This window comes from Chiloscyllium plagiosum, chromosome 26 (genome assembly GCF_004010195.1).
Source record: "Chiloscyllium plagiosum isolate BGI_BamShark_2017 chromosome 26, ASM401019v2, whole genome shotgun sequence".
Taxonomy (NCBI): Eukaryota; Metazoa; Chordata; class Chondrichthyes; order Orectolobiformes; family Hemiscylliidae; genus Chiloscyllium; species Chiloscyllium plagiosum.
In genome coordinates this window covers 50,050,224-50,071,034 of record NC_057735.1, presented here as the reverse complement: position 1 = coordinate 50,071,034, position 20,811 = coordinate 50,050,224, and the positions used below count along the sequence as shown (strand labels likewise).

The following is a 20,811-nucleotide window of genomic DNA, read 5'->3' as shown; positions in this document are numbered from 1 at the left end:
GAAATAGCTGGGGCCCTGACAGATATCTTTGTGGCATCCTTAAATACAGGTGAGGTGCCGGAGGATTGGAATGTTGCTCATGTTGTCCCCCTGTACAAGAAGGGTAGTAGGGATATTCCGGGTAACTACAGACCAGTGAGCCTGATGTCGGTGGTGGGTAAGTTGCTGGAGAAGGCACTGACAGGTGGTATCTATTTATATTTGGAAAGGAATGAGCTTATCGGTGATGGGCAACATGATTTTGTGCGGGGGAGATCATGCCTTACCAACTTGATAGAGTTCTTCAAGGAAGTGACCAAGTTATTAGATGAAGAAAGGGGTGTTGATGTCATATACATGGACTTTAGTAAGGAGTTTTAAGGTTCCCCATTGTAGTCTAATGGAGAAAGTGAAGTCACATGGTGTGCAGGATGTTCTAGCTAGGTGGATAAAGAACCGGTTGAGCAACAGAAGACAGAGTGTAGTAGTTGAAGGGAGTTTCTCGAAATGGAGAAAAGTGTTCGACAGGGGACAGTATTGGGGCCACTGTTATTTGTAATATACATAAATGATCTAGAAGAGGGCACTGTCGATATGATCAGCAAGTTTGCAGATGACACAAAGATTGATGGAGTAGCAGAAAGCATAAGGGACTGTCAGAGAATACAGGAGGATATAGACTGCAGAGTTGGGCGGAAAAGTGGCAGATGGATATCAATCCGGACAAATGTAAGGTGATGCATTTCGGCAAGTCTAATTCTAGAGCAAATTATACAATGCATGGAAGAGCCTTGGGAAAAGCTGATGCGCAGAGAGGTCTGGGAGTGCAGGTCCATTGTACCCTGAAGGTTGCTGCACAGGTAGATAGAGTGGTCAAGAAGGCATATAATATGCTTGTCTTCATTGGACGGGGTATCGAGTATAAGAACTGGCATGTCATGTTAAAATTGTACAAGCTGAAAATGTGTTGCTGGAAAAGCGCAGCAGGTCAGGCAGCATCCAGGGAACAGGAGAATCGACGTTTCGGGCATAAGCCCTTCAGGGATAAGGGCTTATGCCCGAAACGTCGATTCTCCTGTTACCTGGATGCTGCCTGACCTGCTGCGCTTTTCCAGCAACACATTTTCAGCTCTGATCTCCAGCATCTGCAGACCTCACTTTCTCCTCTAAAATTGTACAAGACATTGGTTCGGCCGCATTTAGAATACGGTGTACAGTTCTGGGCGCCACATTACGAAAAAGGATATGGATGCTTTGGAGAGTGTGCAGAGGAGGTTTTCGAGGATGTTGCCTGGTGTGGAAGGTGCTAGCTATGAAGAGAGGTTGAGTAGGTTAGGTTTATTTTCACTAGAAAAAAGGAGATTGAGGGGGGACCTGATTGAGGTTTACAAAATCATGAAGGGTATAGACAGGGTGGATAGAGACAAGATTCTTCCCACGGTGAAGGATTCAATAACAAGAGGTCACGCTTCCAAGGTGAGAGGTGGAAAGTTTAAGGGGGATACACGCGGCAAGTACTTCACACAGAAGGTGGTGGCTGTTTGGAACGCATTGCCAGCAGAGGTGGTACAGGCAGGCACGGTAGATTCATTTAAGATGCGTCTGGACAGATGCATGAGTAGGTGGGGAGCAGAGGGATACAAATGCTTAGGAATTGACTGACAGGTTTAGACAGTACATTTGGATTGGCTCAGGCTTGAAAGGCCAAAGGGCCAGTTCCTGAGCTGTAAATTTTCTTTGTTCTTTAGGACAGCTACGTCACCCAGCAGCCATTCACGTAGGAATGAACCTCACCGGCAACAGCCCGAGAGTTAAGGTTATCGGCAACTTGGCGCAGACCTCTAAGATATGGTAGTGATGACGACAGATGACATGGAATCTTTCCCGATTAATGAATTCAGCTTTACAGTGTTAAAATGAAAGGACAGAAGAATCTCATGCATACATGTTGCTTCTTTTTTGCTGATATCATCGATTGTAATTTGAGGACCTGAGTTCTAAACTACAACGAAATGGTGAATAACCATGCAAACAAGAAAAAAAAACACAGAAAATGCTCAACAGGTCTGGCAGTATCTGTGGTGACAGAAACAAAGTTCACAATTGAAATATCTAATTAAAGGTTACAGAACTAAAACATTGACTCTTCTACTCTCCACAAATATTGCCAGACAGCAAAGAATTTCTAGCATGTTCTGCTTTTACTTCAGATTTCCAACACTTATTTTGCTTTAACAACAGTCTTGAGTTTGGTATGGACTGCATTAACTTGCATATCAGAATAAGCAGACAGATGGGAAATGGATTTTCAAAATGAAACTTTGTGAAGGCACTAAAATGCAGATTTAGTTTTTAATACAGGATTCAAATGATATTAGAGGGCTGAACATGTTGCAGTGTGGAGGAACAGCAGGATCTTGGTGTGCAAGTACATAGACCCCTTAAAATTGACACCCAAGTGGACAGGGTTGTTAAGAAAGCATATGATGTTTTGGCTTTCATTAACAGGGGGATTGAGTTTAAGAGCCGTGAGATCGTGTTGCAGCTCTATAAAACTTTGGGTAGACCGCACTTGGAATACTGTGTCCAGTTCTGGTCACCCTATTAAAGGAAAGATGTGGATGCTTTGGAGAGGGTTCAGAGGAGGTTTACCAGGATGCTGCCTGGAATGGAGGGCTTATCTTACAAAGAGGGGTTGACTGAGCTCGGACTTTTTTCATTGGAAAAAAGGAAGAGAGGGGACCTAATTGAGGTGTACAAGATAATGAGAGGCATAGATAGAATTGATAGCCAGAGACTTTTTCCCAGGGCAGAAATTGTTAACACGAGGGGTCATGGTTTTAAGCTGTTTGGCGGAAAGTATAGAGGGGATGTCAGAGGCGGGTTCTTTACGCAGAGAGTTGAGAGAGCATGAAATGCATTGCCAGCAGCAGTTGTAGAAGCGAGGTCATTGGGGATATTTAAGAGACTGCTGGACATGTATATGGTGACAGAAATTTAAGGGTTTGTACATTAGGTTTATCTTACATGAGGATCAATGGTCAGCACAACATCGTGGGCTGAAGGGCCTGTTCTGTGCTGTACTGCTCTATGTTCTATGTTGACATCAGATCTGAATGTAGCTTATGAATGCAATGGATAATAAGAATTTAAGAACATAATGCTGGAGTCAGATGCAGAAAATACTGCTGTGTTGGGCAGCACAATGGCTCAGTGGTTAGCACCACTGCTTCATAGTGCCAGGGACCCAGGTTTAATTCCACGCCTAGGCAATTGTCAGTGCAGAGTTTGCACATTCTCTCAGTGTCTGCGTGGGTTTCATCCAGGTCCTCTGGATTTTTCCCAGTCCAAGGATGTGCAGGTTGGGTGGATTGGCCATGCTAAATTGCCTATAGTGTCCAAAAATGTGCTGACAAGGTGGATTAGCCAGGGAAATGCAGGGTTACAGGCATAGGGTAATGAGGGTGGGGGTGGGGAGTGCTCTTTGGAGGGTCTGTGTGGACTCAATGTGGCGAATGGCCTACTTCCACACTGTGGGATTCTATGATTCTTTGAAATGGAAAGAGAACATTTCTACACATGAACGGTTACGTATGCTGCATTATTATAATGCAAAAACCTCTTTTCTCATCTTCAACTGATGCAGCACTTGTTACCTATCATTTCTTCATTTAAACTCAACTGACTAGTTTTAGATCAGGCGCAAAAATTATCCAAAACAAAGGTCTACATGTACAGAGTATGATATAGCAAACCCTATTTTCATTCTAAGGTAACCTGAAAAACGTCCACTTCTTGAAGCCAGATTTGAGCCTTCTCCATAGCTTCCTTCAAAGCATAGACATGAGGCAAATATGCAGGTATAGCTTCCCCTTCTTCCAAGGCAGCCGATAGGGTTGTCAAAGAGTGTGGAGGTCTGCAGAAATAAAAGACATTTGTTAAAAGAATCGAATTAATTCAGACTGTTCTCAGTGTTTAGGAACCCCGATTATCCAGCATTCGGTTAATCAAATGCCGGATAATCGGGGTTTCGAACAAGATCACAAAGGTCCTGATGCGTAGCTATGTTATCTGGCATAGATTGTCTGGCATTCGATTAACCGAACAAAATACTTCCCCACACTGTGCCTACCACCCAGCGAGTGGTGGGGCAGTGGAAAGAGAAAAAATAAATTGACAAAATGTTGTGAGGAACTAGGGGTGGCAGGGAAAAAGGCACTTCCAATTGTGCTGATGTATATGAGATCTAGGAGGAAAGGAAGAGCTAATCTTAGCCCATTTGAGATTTTGTTCGGTAGGCCGCCCAATACAGGAATTGACCCAAGACCTAAGGTAAGACAGATAACAGGTCACTGTGAGGATGAAATGTTGTGTTACTGTATGAAACACTCTACACTTTTGTCTGAAATACAGAATCAAGTGAAAACAGCACTAGCCTCACCAGTAGAAAGGAAGCTGCACGATCTAGAACCTGCAAACTGTATAGTGGTGAAAGACTTCAGCAGGAAAAACTGGAAAGCGAAGAGTTGGCTGCGACCGTTTAAAATGCTCCCTACAACACAGACAGCTGTTAAGATCTCTGATTTTAGCTATCTGGCTCTGTAGATTTTTTAAAAATCTGGCTCTTTTTTTTGTTGTCCTGGTTGTCATAAAATGACAAAAAGGGAGAAAATGTAATGGAAAATTAACAAAATTAACATTTACTCTGAAATGCTTTTCCTCTGATCTGAAAGACAACGCTTTACTAAATTTAAAACTTTCTGGCACTTTGCTGAAGTCTGCAGTTGAGGGACAGCTTGTCCCTGTGGAACTTTGTAAACATTCAACAAGAGAAAAATATAGGAACAGTATGTCCACAAGAAGGGACGGAAAAGAATAACAACTCAAATCTTCACAGTCTCCATTCAAAGTGACAAAGTTTTTAAAAATTGTCTTGCTTTGTTGTGTGGACAGTCATCTCTCTCAATGCACTATAGTTAGTTTGCCTTTATGTTTTTGCAGAATGACTATGTTTTTCCAGAAGTCACTCAAAAGGAGGCACTCAAGCCATTCTCTCACATTCAAACTTTTAACCTCTTCAGTTGGTCCAAATTATTAGTGGTGTATTCATGGCTGAATGCTTTTACTTGCAAATTGATAACTGGTTTTCTCAGCATTTTTTCTAACAAGCAGAACTTTAAAAAAGGAAATGGGTTTCTGAGGTGCAACATTTAAATACACCCAACTCTGCCAGTGCCTATTGATCTCAGCCAAAACCCAAAAAGGATAATTGTAATTACTAACAAAATATTCCAGCTTAAATGATTGGCAAAAGTGTAGAATTATCATCTTTCAATTTTGTCTTTTAAGAACCAAACTCATTCAAATTTCTTCTGAAAACACATTACACTATGTTTAAACGTGCTAGGTTTTTTTTGTCAACAAGGCAAGCATCAGAAATTGGGAATTTTCCAAATTCACAATCTCATTCCCAACCTAGAAAAGTTCATCTGTTATATTTTTGGGTCAGGAAGGCTGGAAGTACAGTAAAAATGAGACCAGCACTTCCAGAGGCAGCTTGTTGCAACCAACAGTGCAGTCACGGTAAGGCGGCCATCTCCATTCTACTGGGATATTGGCTCAGTTGCAGCCCTCATCCATCACATGCCCCCTCCATTATCTATCATATCCCTTCTGCCACCCAATGCATAGTTCATAACAACAGCATTTACACTGTACTCAGCCAATCAACCTCTGCTTAGTCATTGAAATGCTCTTGAAACTGGCAACACAACTTAACACCCTTCAAAAATCACCTCTGAAAATAACTACCCATCTCACAACCTCATAAATGTTAAACACAGAGTCATTCATATTATCAATGACAAAAGATTACATCGCTATAGAGTCATACAACGTTAAAAAAAGGTCCTTAAGCCCACCAAGTTTATGCCGATCAACAAACACCAAACTATAATAATCCCATTTACCTGCACTTAATCCATAACCTACTCTACCCTGGCATTTTAAGTAGTCATCTAGATGCTTCTTAAATGTTGCAAGATTACTGGCTGCCACCACCCTCTTAGGCAGCATGTTCCATATCTCTATCACCCTCTGGGAGAAAACAGTTTTCCTCAGATCCCCTTTGAACCACTTACTCCTCACTTAAACTTATGCCCTCTTAAGACATGGGGAAAAGATGCTTATGATCTATGTTGTCTCTGCCTCTGTTTTGTCTACCTCATTCAATACCCCCTTAGCCACCTCAGCTCACGGAAAAACATAAACATCCAATCTCACATCATAACTGAGACTTTCCTTCCAGGCAACATGCCGCCAAATCTCCTCTGCACCCTCTCCATTGCAATCATGTCCTTCCGAATGGTGTGGCAACCATTATGCACACAATATTCCCTCTGTGGTCTGACCAATGCTCTATGAAGTTGCAACAAGTCTTCCCTGCTCATATATTCAATGCCCTGGCCAATGATTGCAAGTATACCATATACTTTCTTCACCACCCTGTGCTGACACCTTCAGGGATCTGTGGATGTATGTAGCAAGGTCCCTTTCTTCCACAGTACTCCCTAGAGATGTACCACTCATTGTTTGAATCCTTCCTTTATTAGACATCCAAAATGCATCACCTCACACTTATCCAGATTAAATTGCATCTGCCATTCACCAGCTGATCAATGCCAGTTTCCAGTAAGAGGGCAGTGGAGTAGGGCTTCTGAGCCAAGGGCTCATCTGTTCAGTTATTTTTCTTTTTGTTTCTATTCTTTTTTTCCCTTTTATGGGCTGTTGCAGTACCTGGTAGCAACAGCATTGGACAGGCCATGTGAGGATTCATTCTGGAGAGAGGAGTGGAGACAGGATGGCGACGAAGAGTAGTGAATTCATTCCAGCGGTGTGGTGAAGAGACTCATGCCTGGCCGCGAGGCACACAGTGGAGCACTTAATGAGGACTGTAAAGTTGAACACTTTTCCTTTATTTCTTTATTCTTTGCCAAACAGTGGCAACACTACACATCACTTTTTTCTGTATTGTGTAACAAAAACGTGACAACAGATGAATAAAGCAAAATATAAAAATTTAGCCAGAGACCAACCTCCTCACTATCAGCATCACCACCCATTTCTATGTCATCTGCAAACTTACTCTGTTTACCGTCAACATTCACATCCAAGTCATTAATGTACAGAACTAACTACATAGGTCCCAACAGCAATTCCTTTAGTCTACCACTGTTCACAGGCTTCCAATCACAAAAACAATCCTCCACCCTTTGCCTCCTATTGGATCCAGCTTGCCAAGTTGTCTTGGATCCTATGAGCTCTTACATTTTGGACAAATTTTAATGTGGGACCTTATCAAAGGCTTACTGAAGTCCATGTAAATCACACTAACTTGTACTGAACTATCCTCATCAATATATTGTCACCTCTTCAAAAAACTCAAATTAGTCAGTCAGGATCTCTCTCCAACAAATCTGTGCTGACTCTGATCAATTACTGCCTTTCCAAACATTGATTAATCCTCTCCTTCAATGTTTTTTGCCAATAATCTCTCAACCACTAATTGGCCTGTAATTACCTGGCCCATCCCCTGAGCTTCTTGAATAAAGGAGCGACATTAGCTATCCTCCAGTCATCTGGAAATTCACATCTGGTCAGCAAAGTACTAAATATCTCCATCAGGATACCAGCAATCTTCTCCCTTGCCTCCCATAGCAGCTTGAGTTATACCTTATCAGGCCCTGGGGATTTACATACCCATTTGCCAACTGATACCTCCTCTTTATCCATCTTAACATGCTCTAGGACCACACCATTCCAAATGAAACCCTTGGCTATAATATCTTGTTCCTTTGTGAACACAAATGAGAAATATTCATTTAAGACCTCATCACGTCCATTGCTCCTTTGGTCTTTAATATCGTCCACTCTTTCCCTGCTAATCCTTTTGCTCTTAGTATAATCAAAATGCTTTGGGATTTTCCTTAATCCTTTCTGCTCCTCTGTCTTCCTAGTTTCTTTAAGCAACCCCTGCAATCCTGAAGGACCTCTCCTGCATCTAATGTTCTGTACATGTTTCCTTCTTTTCCTTTCCTGCTATCCCTGGACATCCAGAATTTCCTGAATTTGCTGCTTTTGCCCTTCACTCTTAGAGCATGCTGGCCCTGAATTCTCACTATACTTTTTAAAAGATTCCCACATTCCAAATTTAGACTTACTGAAAATTGCTGCTCCCAGTATATGCAGCCAAATCCTGTCTAATAATATTGAAATTGACCATCCCCCCAATTTAGACACTTAATTTCTGCACTTTCTATATCTCTTTCCACAAGGACTTTGAAAATTAAGAGTTATGGTTACTATGCCCAAAATGTTCACCCATTGCCATTTCAACAAATTGACCTGCTTCGTTCACTGGAATTAGGTCTAGGTCTGCCCATTTCAAGTTAAAAATCACACAACACCTGGTTTACATGGACATACAAACTTTCGGAGCACTGCTCCTTCGTCAGGATCATAGGATACAGAATTTATAATAAAAGATCAAAGTGCCATTCAACTGATGCGATATATTGAACTAACCTAGATTGCTGCTAAGTCTTTAATCACTTATGATTTGGAGATGCCAGTGTTGGACTGGGGTGTACAAAGTTAAAAATCACACAACACCAGGTTATAGTCCAACAGGTTTAATTGGAAGCACACTAGCTTTCGGAGCGACACTCCTTCATCAGGTGATTGTGGAGGGCTCGATCGTGACACAAAATTTATAGCTCGTGTGCTTCCAATTAAACTTGTTGGACTATAAACTGGTGTTGCGTGATTTTTAACTTTAATCACTTAGAATGGGTTGTAGGTTTTGATTTATTCATATGTAACTCCCAGAACTTCTTTCATGTCACATTCCAGAGTTAACTTTAAGATCTTATATTTATAAAAGTGACATCTCAGCTTAGACAATGCATTAAAGGTGCGAGGTTAGAGCCAACCTTGAGTCAGACTGGCTCTATTTCCAAGATAGGAATTTAGAACGTCACATGGACTGACAGCCTACAGATTGTGTTTTTTTTTGAACAAAATAGAATGTATCTGCAAATACAAATTCACCCCATTGACTCTGAAAACTTGTACTTCCAAATAAACCTGCTGGACAATAACCTGGTGTTGTGTGATTTTTAAGCCTGGTCCATCCCATTCCAACATCAGAAACTCCACATCATTTCTAAGACAACATACCTACTGGTGTAAAAAGCTCTCCTGCATGCACTCTAAAAATTCAAACCTGTCTAATCCTTTCACACTAAGGTAATTCCAGATAGTGGTAACCAAATTGAAATCCTCTACTACTCTACAGATGTAAGTAAACATGCAAGTATGGAAAAGGTAGATCAAAGGAAGATCAAAGAAAGCTTTTAGAAATATGTGGAGATGTAAAGACAAATGTCACTCAGTAGGTATGGAAATTGTAACAGAGGACAAAGAAATTGCAGAAGAACTGAAATACTTTGGTATATCTGTCAACAAGGTAGCAGCAGAGTAGGACAGTACAGCCGGAGCTCATCCGCTTTTTTTTCTCTTCCTCCCAGTGATGGTTTTTCTCCTTCTTCTCCATTTTATCCCCCTTCAGCTCCCGGCCTCCAACAGCAACCTCCAGCAAGGAGCGATGATCCTCAGCCATTGACAACTCCTCCCAGCATTGGCAAGGCGACCCCCAGCCTGGCGCAGTGGCCTCTTCTCATTGGGGTCGCGTGGCATAGTGTGACGACCTCCTAATCTAGCGCAGCAGCCGCCACCTGTCAGGGCCTCCTGTGCTGCCTGGCAATCTTCCTGTGGGGGCCTCCCAGCATGGTGCGGCGACCTCCCAGTCTGACGTGGCAACCTCAGTGTGGCATGTCACCAGCATGATATTGAGCAAGGGCCCAGTGCAGAATGGAAGCTAAGTGCCAGTGTGGTCTGCTATACTATACTCTTTTCTTAATGCTTGATATTTTGCTGCATTTTCTAAAATCTGTAACAAAAGAAGCTATACGAAAGTACTGTCGTATCTAAGCGCTGTAATTGGCAACATATAAACCTTTCACTATATTGTATTCATCGAGTATGTGAGACAATCAAGGCTATTCAATTCGCTTTTACAAACGAGGTCACGAACAAACTCCTAGAAATTTTAGGGAACGAAGGTCTCGTGACAGGGAGAAATCAAAGGAAACCAGTATTAGCAGTGCTAGGCAAGTTAAAGTGTGACAAATCACCACAGGCAGCTAATCTACATTTTAGACTAAAGGGAGTGTAATTGGAAATACTGGACGCATCAGTAGTCATCTTCTAAAAATTCTATAGACTCTGGAGCAGAGTGGATTTGGTAAATGTAACCCATCTATTTAACAAGGGAGGGAGAGAAAATAACAGAATTACGGACCAGTTAGCCTAACATCATTCATGGGGGAAAATGCTAGAGTCGATTATAAAAGATGCAGTATCAGAACACTTGGAAAGCATTAACAGAATTGGAGAAAACCAACATGGATTTATGAAAGACAAATCATACTTAACAAATTTACTGGAGATGTTTTGAGGATGTAACTAATAGGTAAGGGAGAACCAACGTATATGATGTATTTCGAATTTCCAAGGGCTTTTGACAAAGTATCGCTTAAGTAGTTAGTGGACAAAATTAAAGCACATGGAAATTGGTGGAATATGTTAGCATGGATTGAGAACTGATTGACAGTCCATTCAACTGTGGAACAAATGGGTCTTTTTCTGGTGCAGGCAATGACTACTGGGAATCGTAAGCATCAGTGCTTGGGTCTCAGATTTTCATGATATATTTTAATTTAGATGAGGGAACCAAGCATGACATTTCCAAGTTTAACATTTGATACAAAAATGGGCAGGATTGACAATTGTGAGCAGGATGCAAGTAGGCTCAAGGTATTTTGACAAGTTGAGTGTGTGGGTGAACACATGGCAGATACATTGCATTGTGGTTAAATATAAACTTAGACATTTTAGTGAGGGAAGAAAGGTACAGCAAGCAATTAGAAGGCAAATACATCGCTGGCCTTCATCATATGAAGATTTGAGTTCAGATTCTTACCTGCAGTTACACCGGGCCTTATTGAGTCCACACCTGGGGTATTATGTGCAGTTTCGGATTCCCTACAGAAAGGATATACTTGCAATAGAGGGAGTGCAGCAGAGGTTCATTAAGCTATATCAGGGACGGAAGGGTTGTCCTCTGAGAAGAAATTGATTCGAAGGGCCAACTGCTTCTCCTTGTTTCTACGTTAAAGATGATGTGCCTGCGCTCCCTGCAAAATCCTTAAGCAGGCAAGTTTGAGAAGCAACAAACCCAAACCAGCAGACAAAATGCACCCAGAAACCCTCGCCACTCTCCCCTACGTCAAAGGCATCTCAGAAATGACTGCCAGACTACTCGGACCCGTTGGCATCATGGTAGCCCACAAAACCACCAACACACTAAAACAGCAGCTAATGAACTTGAAAGACTCTATACAGACAAGTAAAACTAAATGTCATTTACAAAATACCATGCAAGAACTGTACCATCACTACATTGGACAAACAGGCAGAAAACTAGCCACCAGGATAAATGAACATCAACTAGCCATAAAAAGATATGACCCTCTCTCACTAGTATCCGTACATACAGGTAAGGAAGGACACCACTTCGACTGGGCCAACACATCCATTCTAGGAAAAGCCAAATAGACACGCATGAGAATTTCTAGAAGCATGACATTCCAACTGGAACTCTATCAAGAAACACATTGACTTGGATCCCATTTACCATCCCCTGAGAAAAAGAACAGGAAATGACATCACCATAGCAAATGACATCACCAACCCAAAGAAGCCCAAACATATAAATAGAAAGCAGGAAACATCAGTAGTGCTCCATCTGAAGGCTCACTGAAGATGTTACCTAGTATGGTGACAAAATATTTGAAAATGAACTTTTCAGCTCAGCGAGCAAACCTACATCAGATCTTTAAGCAGGGTTTTAATAAGGTAACAAACAGGAAGAGCACCTGAGTGTAACAAACTAATAAAGCAGTGAAAGAATCACACAGTACAAAAATGATCCTTCAGCCTATCAAGTCTGTACCAAAAACAAAATTAACTATTTAAACTATTCCCACAGAACTTGGCTCATAACTTCAAATATGACATTTCAAGTGTGCATCCAGGTACTAAAAGGTTTGAGAGTTCCTGCCTCTACTAACCTCTAGACAATATATTCCAGATCTCACCAGCCCAGAGGTGACATTTGCTTCCTCAATCTAAACCTTTTGCCCTTTTTAAAATGACCAATCTTTTAACTAAGTGGAACAGCAGTTTATATCAAACTGTTCAAGTCCTGAAACGTATACATCTGAATCAGATCTCCCCTTCAGACTTCTCTGCTCAAAAGAAAGTAACGGAAGCTTATTCAACTCTCTTCATAGCTAAAATACTCTATTCCGAGCACCATCCCTGTGAATCTCCTCTGTATTTCCTCCAGTACAATCACAGTCACATTCTTCCTATAGTGAGCAACCAGGAGTGCACACAGTACTCCAGCTGTGGTCTAACTAAAGTTTTGTGCAGCTCCAAAATAACCTCTTATAATTGTGGAGCAGCCCAGTGGCTCAATGATTAACATTGCTGCCTCACAGCGCCAGGGACCCTGGTTCTATTCCAGCTTTAAGCAGCTGTCTGCATGGAGTTGGCATATTCTTCCCATGTCTGTGTGGGTTTTGTCCAGGTTCTCCCACAGTCCAAAGATGTGCAGGTTAGGTGAATTGGCTGTGCTAAAATGCCCACAGCGTTCAGGGATGAGAGAGTTAGGTGTATTATAGGGGAGGGAGAAATGGGTCTGGGTGCATTACTCTTCGGAAGGTCAGTGTGGGCTTTTTTTTGTTTAAAAGATTAGATTAGATTACTTACAGTGTGGAAACAGGCCCTTCGACCCAACAAGTCCACACCAACCCGCCGAAGCACAACACACCCATTCCCATACATTTACCCCTTTACCTAACACTACGGGCAATTTAGCATGGTCAATTCACCTAACCTGCACATCCTTGGACTGCGGGAGGAAACCGGAGCACCTGGAGGAAACCCACGCAGACACAGGGAGAATGTGCAAACTCCACACAGTCAGTCGCCTGAGTCAGGAATTGAATCCAGGTCTCTGGCGCTGTGAGGCAGCAGTGCTAACCACTGTGCCACCGTGCTGCCCCTTGCCACCATGCTTGTTGGGCTGAAGGGCTTGTTTCAACACTGTAGGGGCTCTTAAAAAAAAAATCCATGCCTTACCTGATAAAGGCAAGTGTCCCATATGCCAAAATCATCCTATTATCCCATCCTGCCTCCTTCAGGAATTTGTGAATAAGCACCTCAAGATCCCTCTGAGCTTCCTAGTGTCCTGCCATTCATGGAGTACTAGTTTTGCTAAATCTTCCATTGTTCATCAACTCTCCTTTATAAGAAATAAACTCCAACTGCCATTGATCTATCCACCTGATGGACCCATCCATACCTCTCTGCAATCCAAGAACATCTTCCTCACTATTAAATTCTCAGTCAATTTTTGTGTCATCCACAAACCTATTAACTATGTGTCAACGTAAAAAAAGTCCTCTGAATACATTAAGAAAATCTGCCCATCTCTACACCTTTAACATGATGACTATCCAATTAATATTGAGGGGTGGGGAAAGAGATGAAATCCCATTTCTAATTACCATATTATTTTTGCTTACTTCAGAGGCTGGTACACATATCACCATCTCTATTGCCTGCTCACTATATGGGGATTAATAATAGACTTCCAGCAATGTGGCTGCCTCTTCTTTTATTCCTTAGCTCTTGCCATAAAGCCTCATTTGAAGACCTTCCAAAACATCAGCAACTGACTAATTAATAATGCAACACCACCTCCTCTTTTAAACCCTCTCCACTCACCTGACTATCTTATACCCCAGAATGTTAAATTGCCATTCCTGCTCCTCCCTAGTATCACAACTCCACTTGTCAATCCACATCCTTAACTCATCTGTCTTACTTATAATACTCCTAGCATTAAAGTAGAAGCCATCCAGCATCCCTTACGTCCTTGAACTCAAGATAGCTGAACTCCCTCTGTATGGGTTCCTTTAAGATAGTATGCCGTGTCCCTATTGAACCTAGGTTGTGCCTCCTCCCCTGCCAAACTAGTTTAAATGTCTCCTAACAGCACTGGCAAACCCACCCAGAAGAATGTTCGTTCATTCTGGTTCAAATACAGACCATCCCATTTGCATAGGTGCATCTTCCCCAGAAACAATTCCCTTAATCCAGGAATCTAAAACCCTCCACCGTGCATCAACTCGAGCCAGTCATTTCTGTATTTGCCAATGCATAACCTTTATTAATTCCCTGGTTTAAATCCACTGCCTAGCGCCCTGAATTCTTGATGAAAGGCCTAATCTCTCATTCTGCCTATATCATTGGTACCACAACTTCTGACTTATCACCTCTCCCCTTCAGGATGTCCCACAGTGACATTGTTGACCTGACAACAGGACAGCAACACACCCGGGTTCAATTCCCGACTGTGTGGAGTTTGCACATTCTCCCTGTGTCTGCGTGGGTTTCCTCCGGGTGCTCCGGTTTCCTCCCACAGTCCAAAATAAAATGTGCAGGTTAGGTGAATTGGCCATGCTAAATTGCCCATAGTGTTAGATGCAGGGGTAAATGTAGGGGAATGGGTATGGGTGGGTGCGCTTCGGCGGGTCGGTGTGGACTTGTTGGGCCGAAGGGCCTGTTTCCAAACTGTAAGTAATCTATCTAAAATCTGCATCTGAGAAAAGCTGGTCTGTTGAAACCAATTCTTCTGTAACTGGGTCAGACAGGAATTTTTTTGTAAGAGCACATGTAAACAGCAAATAAATGCAAAATACTGTGAATGCTGGGGATCCAAAATAAAAACAAAAGTTCTGGAGAAACTCAACAGGTCTGGAGCAAAGATGCTGGCGACCAGAGGCTGACACAAAGCGGCAGCAGTGGCCCGATGCAGCACGTGACCACGTGGACACCCCCTACGCTGGTCTACTGCAGACAGTCTTTGGAGGGAGACTATGATATTTGTCTTTTTAACTTTGCTTCATTTTTCTGATCTATGGTTATACTGTATAAGCTGAAATGTATTTCCTTCATTTCTCTATTCTGCAATTTAGGATTATACCAAGGTACCTTTGTACCTAAGTTGGGACTGTAAGTGGTGACTTATAAACTTATTTGAGTATGTGACAATAAAGCTAATTCAGTCTGGCAGCATCTGTGAAGAGAAAAGTAGATTGATGTTTCAAGACCTCTTGTGCAGAGTTGATATATTATAAATATATCAGCAGGCATAATCTTAGACTAAGAGTTCATCATTTTAAGAAAGAATTGAGGGGAATTTGTTCTCTCAGGGAGTAACAAACCTGTGGAATTCATTAGGCGATGAATGTAGACTGTAGACGATGGATTGTTTTGTATGTCCAAGGCCAAGACAGACAGATTTTTGTCAGCAAGGGAATCAAGGAGCATAGGGAAAAGTCAAACTGGTGTTGACGGTTATCAGATCAGCCATTCTCTCATTAATTGGTGTAGTAGAGTCAATATGCCAAATTACCTATTTCTGCTCCTACATCTTTAAGATTTAAATTAGCTATTGGTGACAGGGTAAATAAATATATCATTGAATAAATTAAGTCACAAATTGAAAGAAATTAAGGGTGGCAGGAGAGGTGGTGTGTTAAGGCTGGAAATTTCCTGGATACAATTGTGACCTAGGGCAAACATTAGCAGCAAACGTTTGAAGTTGAGCAGTTTTGATCCAAGGCATCTTGCGGGGCAAGTCATCTGACTGTATACCAGGGTACAGTATAAGGATCCATCTTCTGATCTGGACAGTGATCAAGGATAGGAGTGTATAACTGCAAATGAGAAAGGTAAGGGCACATTGTGGGTAGAAACCTCAACATTCACAATCATCTAACAAATCAGAGGTTCTTTCAAGTGGTTTGGATGAGAATGGGGACTGCAGGTAGAGAAGTAATTGACTATGGCACGATGGCACAGGAAACTATTCAAGTAAAGGTAGACAAAATGAATGAGTGGCAAGCTGGAATAGTATAGTCAGAAGGACCACCACTGTTCTCTGCAGTGAAGTGCATAATTCCAGGCGACTCCGTTGCCTGTCTGGTATAAGTGTTCAGGACATCTATTCCAGGCTAGAGAGGAAGGGGAAGGACTCAATCATCATGGTCCATGTAGATACTAACAATACAGGCACGACGAAGTGCACAATTCCTGTTGATGGGGCTCTGACAGCAGTACAGAGGAAAATGGCTTCTGTATTGTTGAGACAATCTTTACTCAAACCAGGCTAGGGCCAGTGTTGTTTGTAAGCTGCATAACTAAGGGAATGGAGAGGCTTCACACTGAATGGTAGGGGCACTGGATCAAATTTGGGAAGATAAATAGTAAATCAAAGAGGAATCAAGGCCAAGAGAACACAATCAATAATCAGGGAATGATACTATGACAGGAAGAGATAGAGAGCTTTCAAAATAAGTCAACAAATAAGGCTAGGAGGTTACAGGAAGAATAAAAGGGCTAAAACTAGACATTTGAAAAAATACAGAAACACAGAGCACAAATAGAAGAGCAATAATAATCTGGTAGTCACCGTGGAGATGTGTCTGCACATTTACATAGAGTGATACAGGACACTTAGGGAGCACGTGAAGCCAGGAAATGGTGAAGTGGAGGACACATTAGATAATGACATTATAAGCACAATCTTTGTTCAGAAAACCAAAATGTGGAAATAGTTGTGGCAGAAATGAGAAACATAGGTAGAAACAGGTCACTTATGGAAGACCATAAGACCATAAGACATAGGAGTGGAAGTAAGGCCATTCGGCCCATCAAGTCCACTCCGCCATTCAATCATGGCTGATGCGCATTTCAGCTCCACTTACCAGCGTTCTCCCCGTAGCCCTTAATTCCTCGAGACAACAAGAATCTATCAATCTCGGCCTTGAAGACATTTAGCGTCCCGGCTTCCACTGCACTCCGTGGCAATGAATTCCACAGGCCCACCACTCTCTGGCTGAAGAAATGCCTCCGCATTTCTGTTCTGAAATGACCCCCTCTAATTCTAAGGCTGTGTCCACGGGTCCTAGTCTCCTCGTCTAACAGAAACAATTTCCTAGCATCCACCTTTTCCAAGCCATGTATTATTTTGTACGTCTCTATTAAGTCTCCCCTTAATCTTCTAAACTCCAACGAATACAATCCCAGTATCCTCAGCCGTTCCTCATATGTTAGACCTGTCATTCCAGGGATCATCCGTGTGAATCTCCGCTGGACACGTACCAGTGCCAGTATGTCCTTCCTGAGGTGTGGGGACCAAAACTGGACACAGTACTCCAAATGGGGCCTAACCAGAGCTTTATAAAGTCTTAGTAGTACATCTCTGCTTTTATATTCCAACCCTCTTGAGATAAGAGACAACACTGCATTCGCTTTCTTAATCACGGACTCAACCTGCATGTTTACCTTTAGAAAATCCTCGACTAGCACTCCCAGATCCCTTTGTGCTTTGGCTTGATTAATTTTCTCACCATTTAGAAAGTAAATTTATGCTTTTACCGTAAATTTGATGCTTTTTTTTAGTTCTTGAGTTAAGCACGGATGGTAGAACCTTACCTTGGCAGTTTTTCTTTTTTGTAGAAATATCCTCATTCTGGGTATTCTAGACTGACCCTTTAAATGGGGAGGCAATGACTGAGCATTATTATCACTGGACTGTTAATCCAGAGGCTCAGATAATGTTGGAATTTGGATTCAAATCCAACCTTGCCTGATGGTGGAATTTGAATTCAATATGAATCCAGGATTAAGAGTGTAACGATGATCACAAATCCATTGTGGATTTTTGGAAAAACCCATCTGGTTCACTCACATCCTTTCTGGAAAGAATCTGCCATGCTTACCTGGTCTGACCCACACGTGACTCCAGACCCACAGTAATGTGGTTAACTCTTAACTGCCCTTGGGGCCATTAGGGATGGATATTAAATACCAGCCCAGCCAGTGACACCCTGATCCTGTGAATGAATTTTGAAAAAGCAACTGAATGCAAAGGTAAGGATGCTATGCAGCCACCGAGAATCTGTACTTTGGAATTTCCGCTCGTCACTGGCTGCCATTCTGAAGAAGAACCTTTTATCCCAACTCTCTGCCTTCTGTCCGACAGCCAATCCTCAATCCATCCCAGCAGCTCACCTCGAACACCATGGGCCCTCACCTTGCTCAGCAGCCTCCCGTGTGGCAGCTTATCAAAGGCCTTTTGAAAGTCTAGATATACCACATCCACTGGGTTTCCCTGGTCTAACCTATTTGTTACCTCTTCAAAAAATTCCAACAGGTTTGTCAGGCATGACCTCCCTTTACTAAATCCATGTTGACTTGTTCTAATCAGACTCTGCTCTTCCAAGAATTTAGAAACATTATCCTTAATGATGGATTCTAGAATTTTACCAACAACCGAGGTTAAGCTGATTGGCCTATAATTTTCCATCTTTTGCCTTGATCCTTTCTTGAACAAGGGGGTTACAACAGCCATCTTCCAATCATCCGGGACCTTTCCTGACTCCAGTGACTCTTGAAAGATCTCAACCAATGCCTCTGCTATTTCCTCAGCCACCTCTCTCAGAACTCTAGGGTGTATCCCATCGGGGCCAGGAGATTTATCAATTTTAAGACTTTTTAATTTTTCTAGCACTATCTCTTTCGTAATGGCAACCATATTCAACTCAGCCCCGTGACACCCTTTAATTTTTTGGATATTACTCATGTCTTCCACTGTGAATACTGACGCAAAGTACTTGTTAAGTTCTCCTGCTATTTCCTTATCTCCCATCACTAGGCTTCCTGCATCAGTTTGAAGTGGCCCAATGTCTACTTTTGCCTGTCGTTTGTTTCTTATGTCCTGAAAGAAACTTTTACTATTATTTCTAATATTACTGGCTAGCCTACCTTCATATTTGATCCTCTCATTTCTTATTACACTCTTTGTTATCCTCTGTTTGCTTTTGTATCCTTCCCAATCTTTTGATTTCCCACTGTTCTTAGCCACTTTATAGGATCTCTCTTTTTCTTTAATACATTTCCTGACTTCCTTTGTCAGCCAAGGTTGTCTAATCCCTCCCCGGTTAATCTTTCTTTTCTTGGGAATGAATCTCTGTACAGTGTCCTCAATTATACCTACAAACTCCTGCCATTTTTGCTCTGCTGTCTTCCCGGTTAGCCTCTGCTTCCAGTCTATTTTAGTCAGTTCCTCTCTCATGCCCTCATAATTACCTTTATTCAACTGTAACACCATTACATCCGATTTTGCCTTCTCCCTTTCAAACTCCAGACTGTACTCTACCATATTATGGTCGCTACTTCCTAAGGGTTCCCTTATTTTAAGATCTTTTATAGAGTCTGGTTCATTGCAAAGCACTCGGTCCAGAATAGCCTGCTCTCTTGTGGGCTCCATGACAAGCTGTTCCAAAAATCCATCCTGTAAGCATTCCATGAATTCCCTTTCTTTAGATCCACTAACATTATTTACCCAGTCCACCTGCATATTGAAGTCTCCCATGATCAATGTAACCTTGCCTTTCTGACATACCTTCTCTATTTCCCGGTACATGTTGCGTCCCTGGTCCTGATCACCGTTAGGAGGTCTATACACAACTCCAATTATGTTTTTTTTGCCTTTGTGGTTCCTCAATTCCACCCACACAGACTCCACATCATCCGACGCTATGTCATTCAATACCATAGATTTAATTTTGTTCTTAACTAACAAGGCAACCCCACCCCCTCTGCCCACCTCTCTGTCTTTTCGATAAGTTATGCATTGGTGCCATAACAGTAACCAACTGCTAGGGTGGGAAATAAAAAGAATAAAATAATGAGAGCTTGTCAGAAAGCCATAGTAACTTGCAAAAACAAATGGGAAAAGATAGCACACATGCAGAGTCCATATGTTTTCAGCATAGTTTCTTAGAACTGCTTGAAATTGGGGCTAACCAAAGAGCAGGGTACAGTAGAATTTAGAAGTGCAAAAGGTAGCCTGGTTGATCAGTTGAAATAGATAACACCTTGAGGCTTGACAAAGCAGATATGTTGGCTAGATGGCTGGTTTGCAATGCAGAGTGATACCAACAGTTTAGGGGGTTCAATTCTCACACTGAGGTTACCTTAAAAGGACTCTGCTTCTCAACCATTCCTCTCATTTAGTACATTGGTTTAACCGGAGGGTCACAATGCAAATGAGTGGGCAGTTTTATGGTCCAGTTGAAATATGCAGACTTTACCTTTTACCCAAATAGCCCTAGCAATCAAATTCCAAAATGCAATTGTTTTAAATAATTGCATTTAAATAATAGGGCGGCATGGTAGCTCAGTGGTTAGCACTACTGCCTCATAGTGCCAGGGACCCAAGTTTGATTCAAACCACTGATGACTGTGTGTGGAGTTTGCACATTCTCCCAGTGACTGCGTGGCTTTCCTCTGGATGCTCCAATTTCCGCCCACAGTCCAAAGATGCGCAGGTTAGATGAATCGGACATGCTAAATTGCCCATAGTGTTCAGGAAGGTGTAGGTTAGGTGCATTAGTCAGGGGTAAATGTAGAGTAATAGGGTAGGGGAATGGTTCTACACTTTTTTTTAAGCATGCATACAAGTAAACAATTGTATATGGGTGCTGTAACTGACCATTTCATACTAAAATC

General features: G+C 42.0%; 1 protein-coding gene across 2 annotated transcripts in view; it reads right to left on the bottom strand.

Moving 5' to 3' along the window:
- Nucleotides 1-20,811, bottom strand: part of LOC122563341 (lysine-specific demethylase 5B-like) — a 231,711-nt gene that overhangs the window by 58,908 nt on the left and 151,992 nt on the right. For both annotated transcript variants that reach the window (XM_043717091.1, XM_043717092.1), the window contains one exon: nt 3,757-3,895. In XM_043717091.1, coding sequence (XP_043573026.1) covers nt 3,757-3,895 — 139 coding nt within the window. The remainder of the gene's footprint in view (nt 1-3,756; nt 3,896-20,811) is intronic.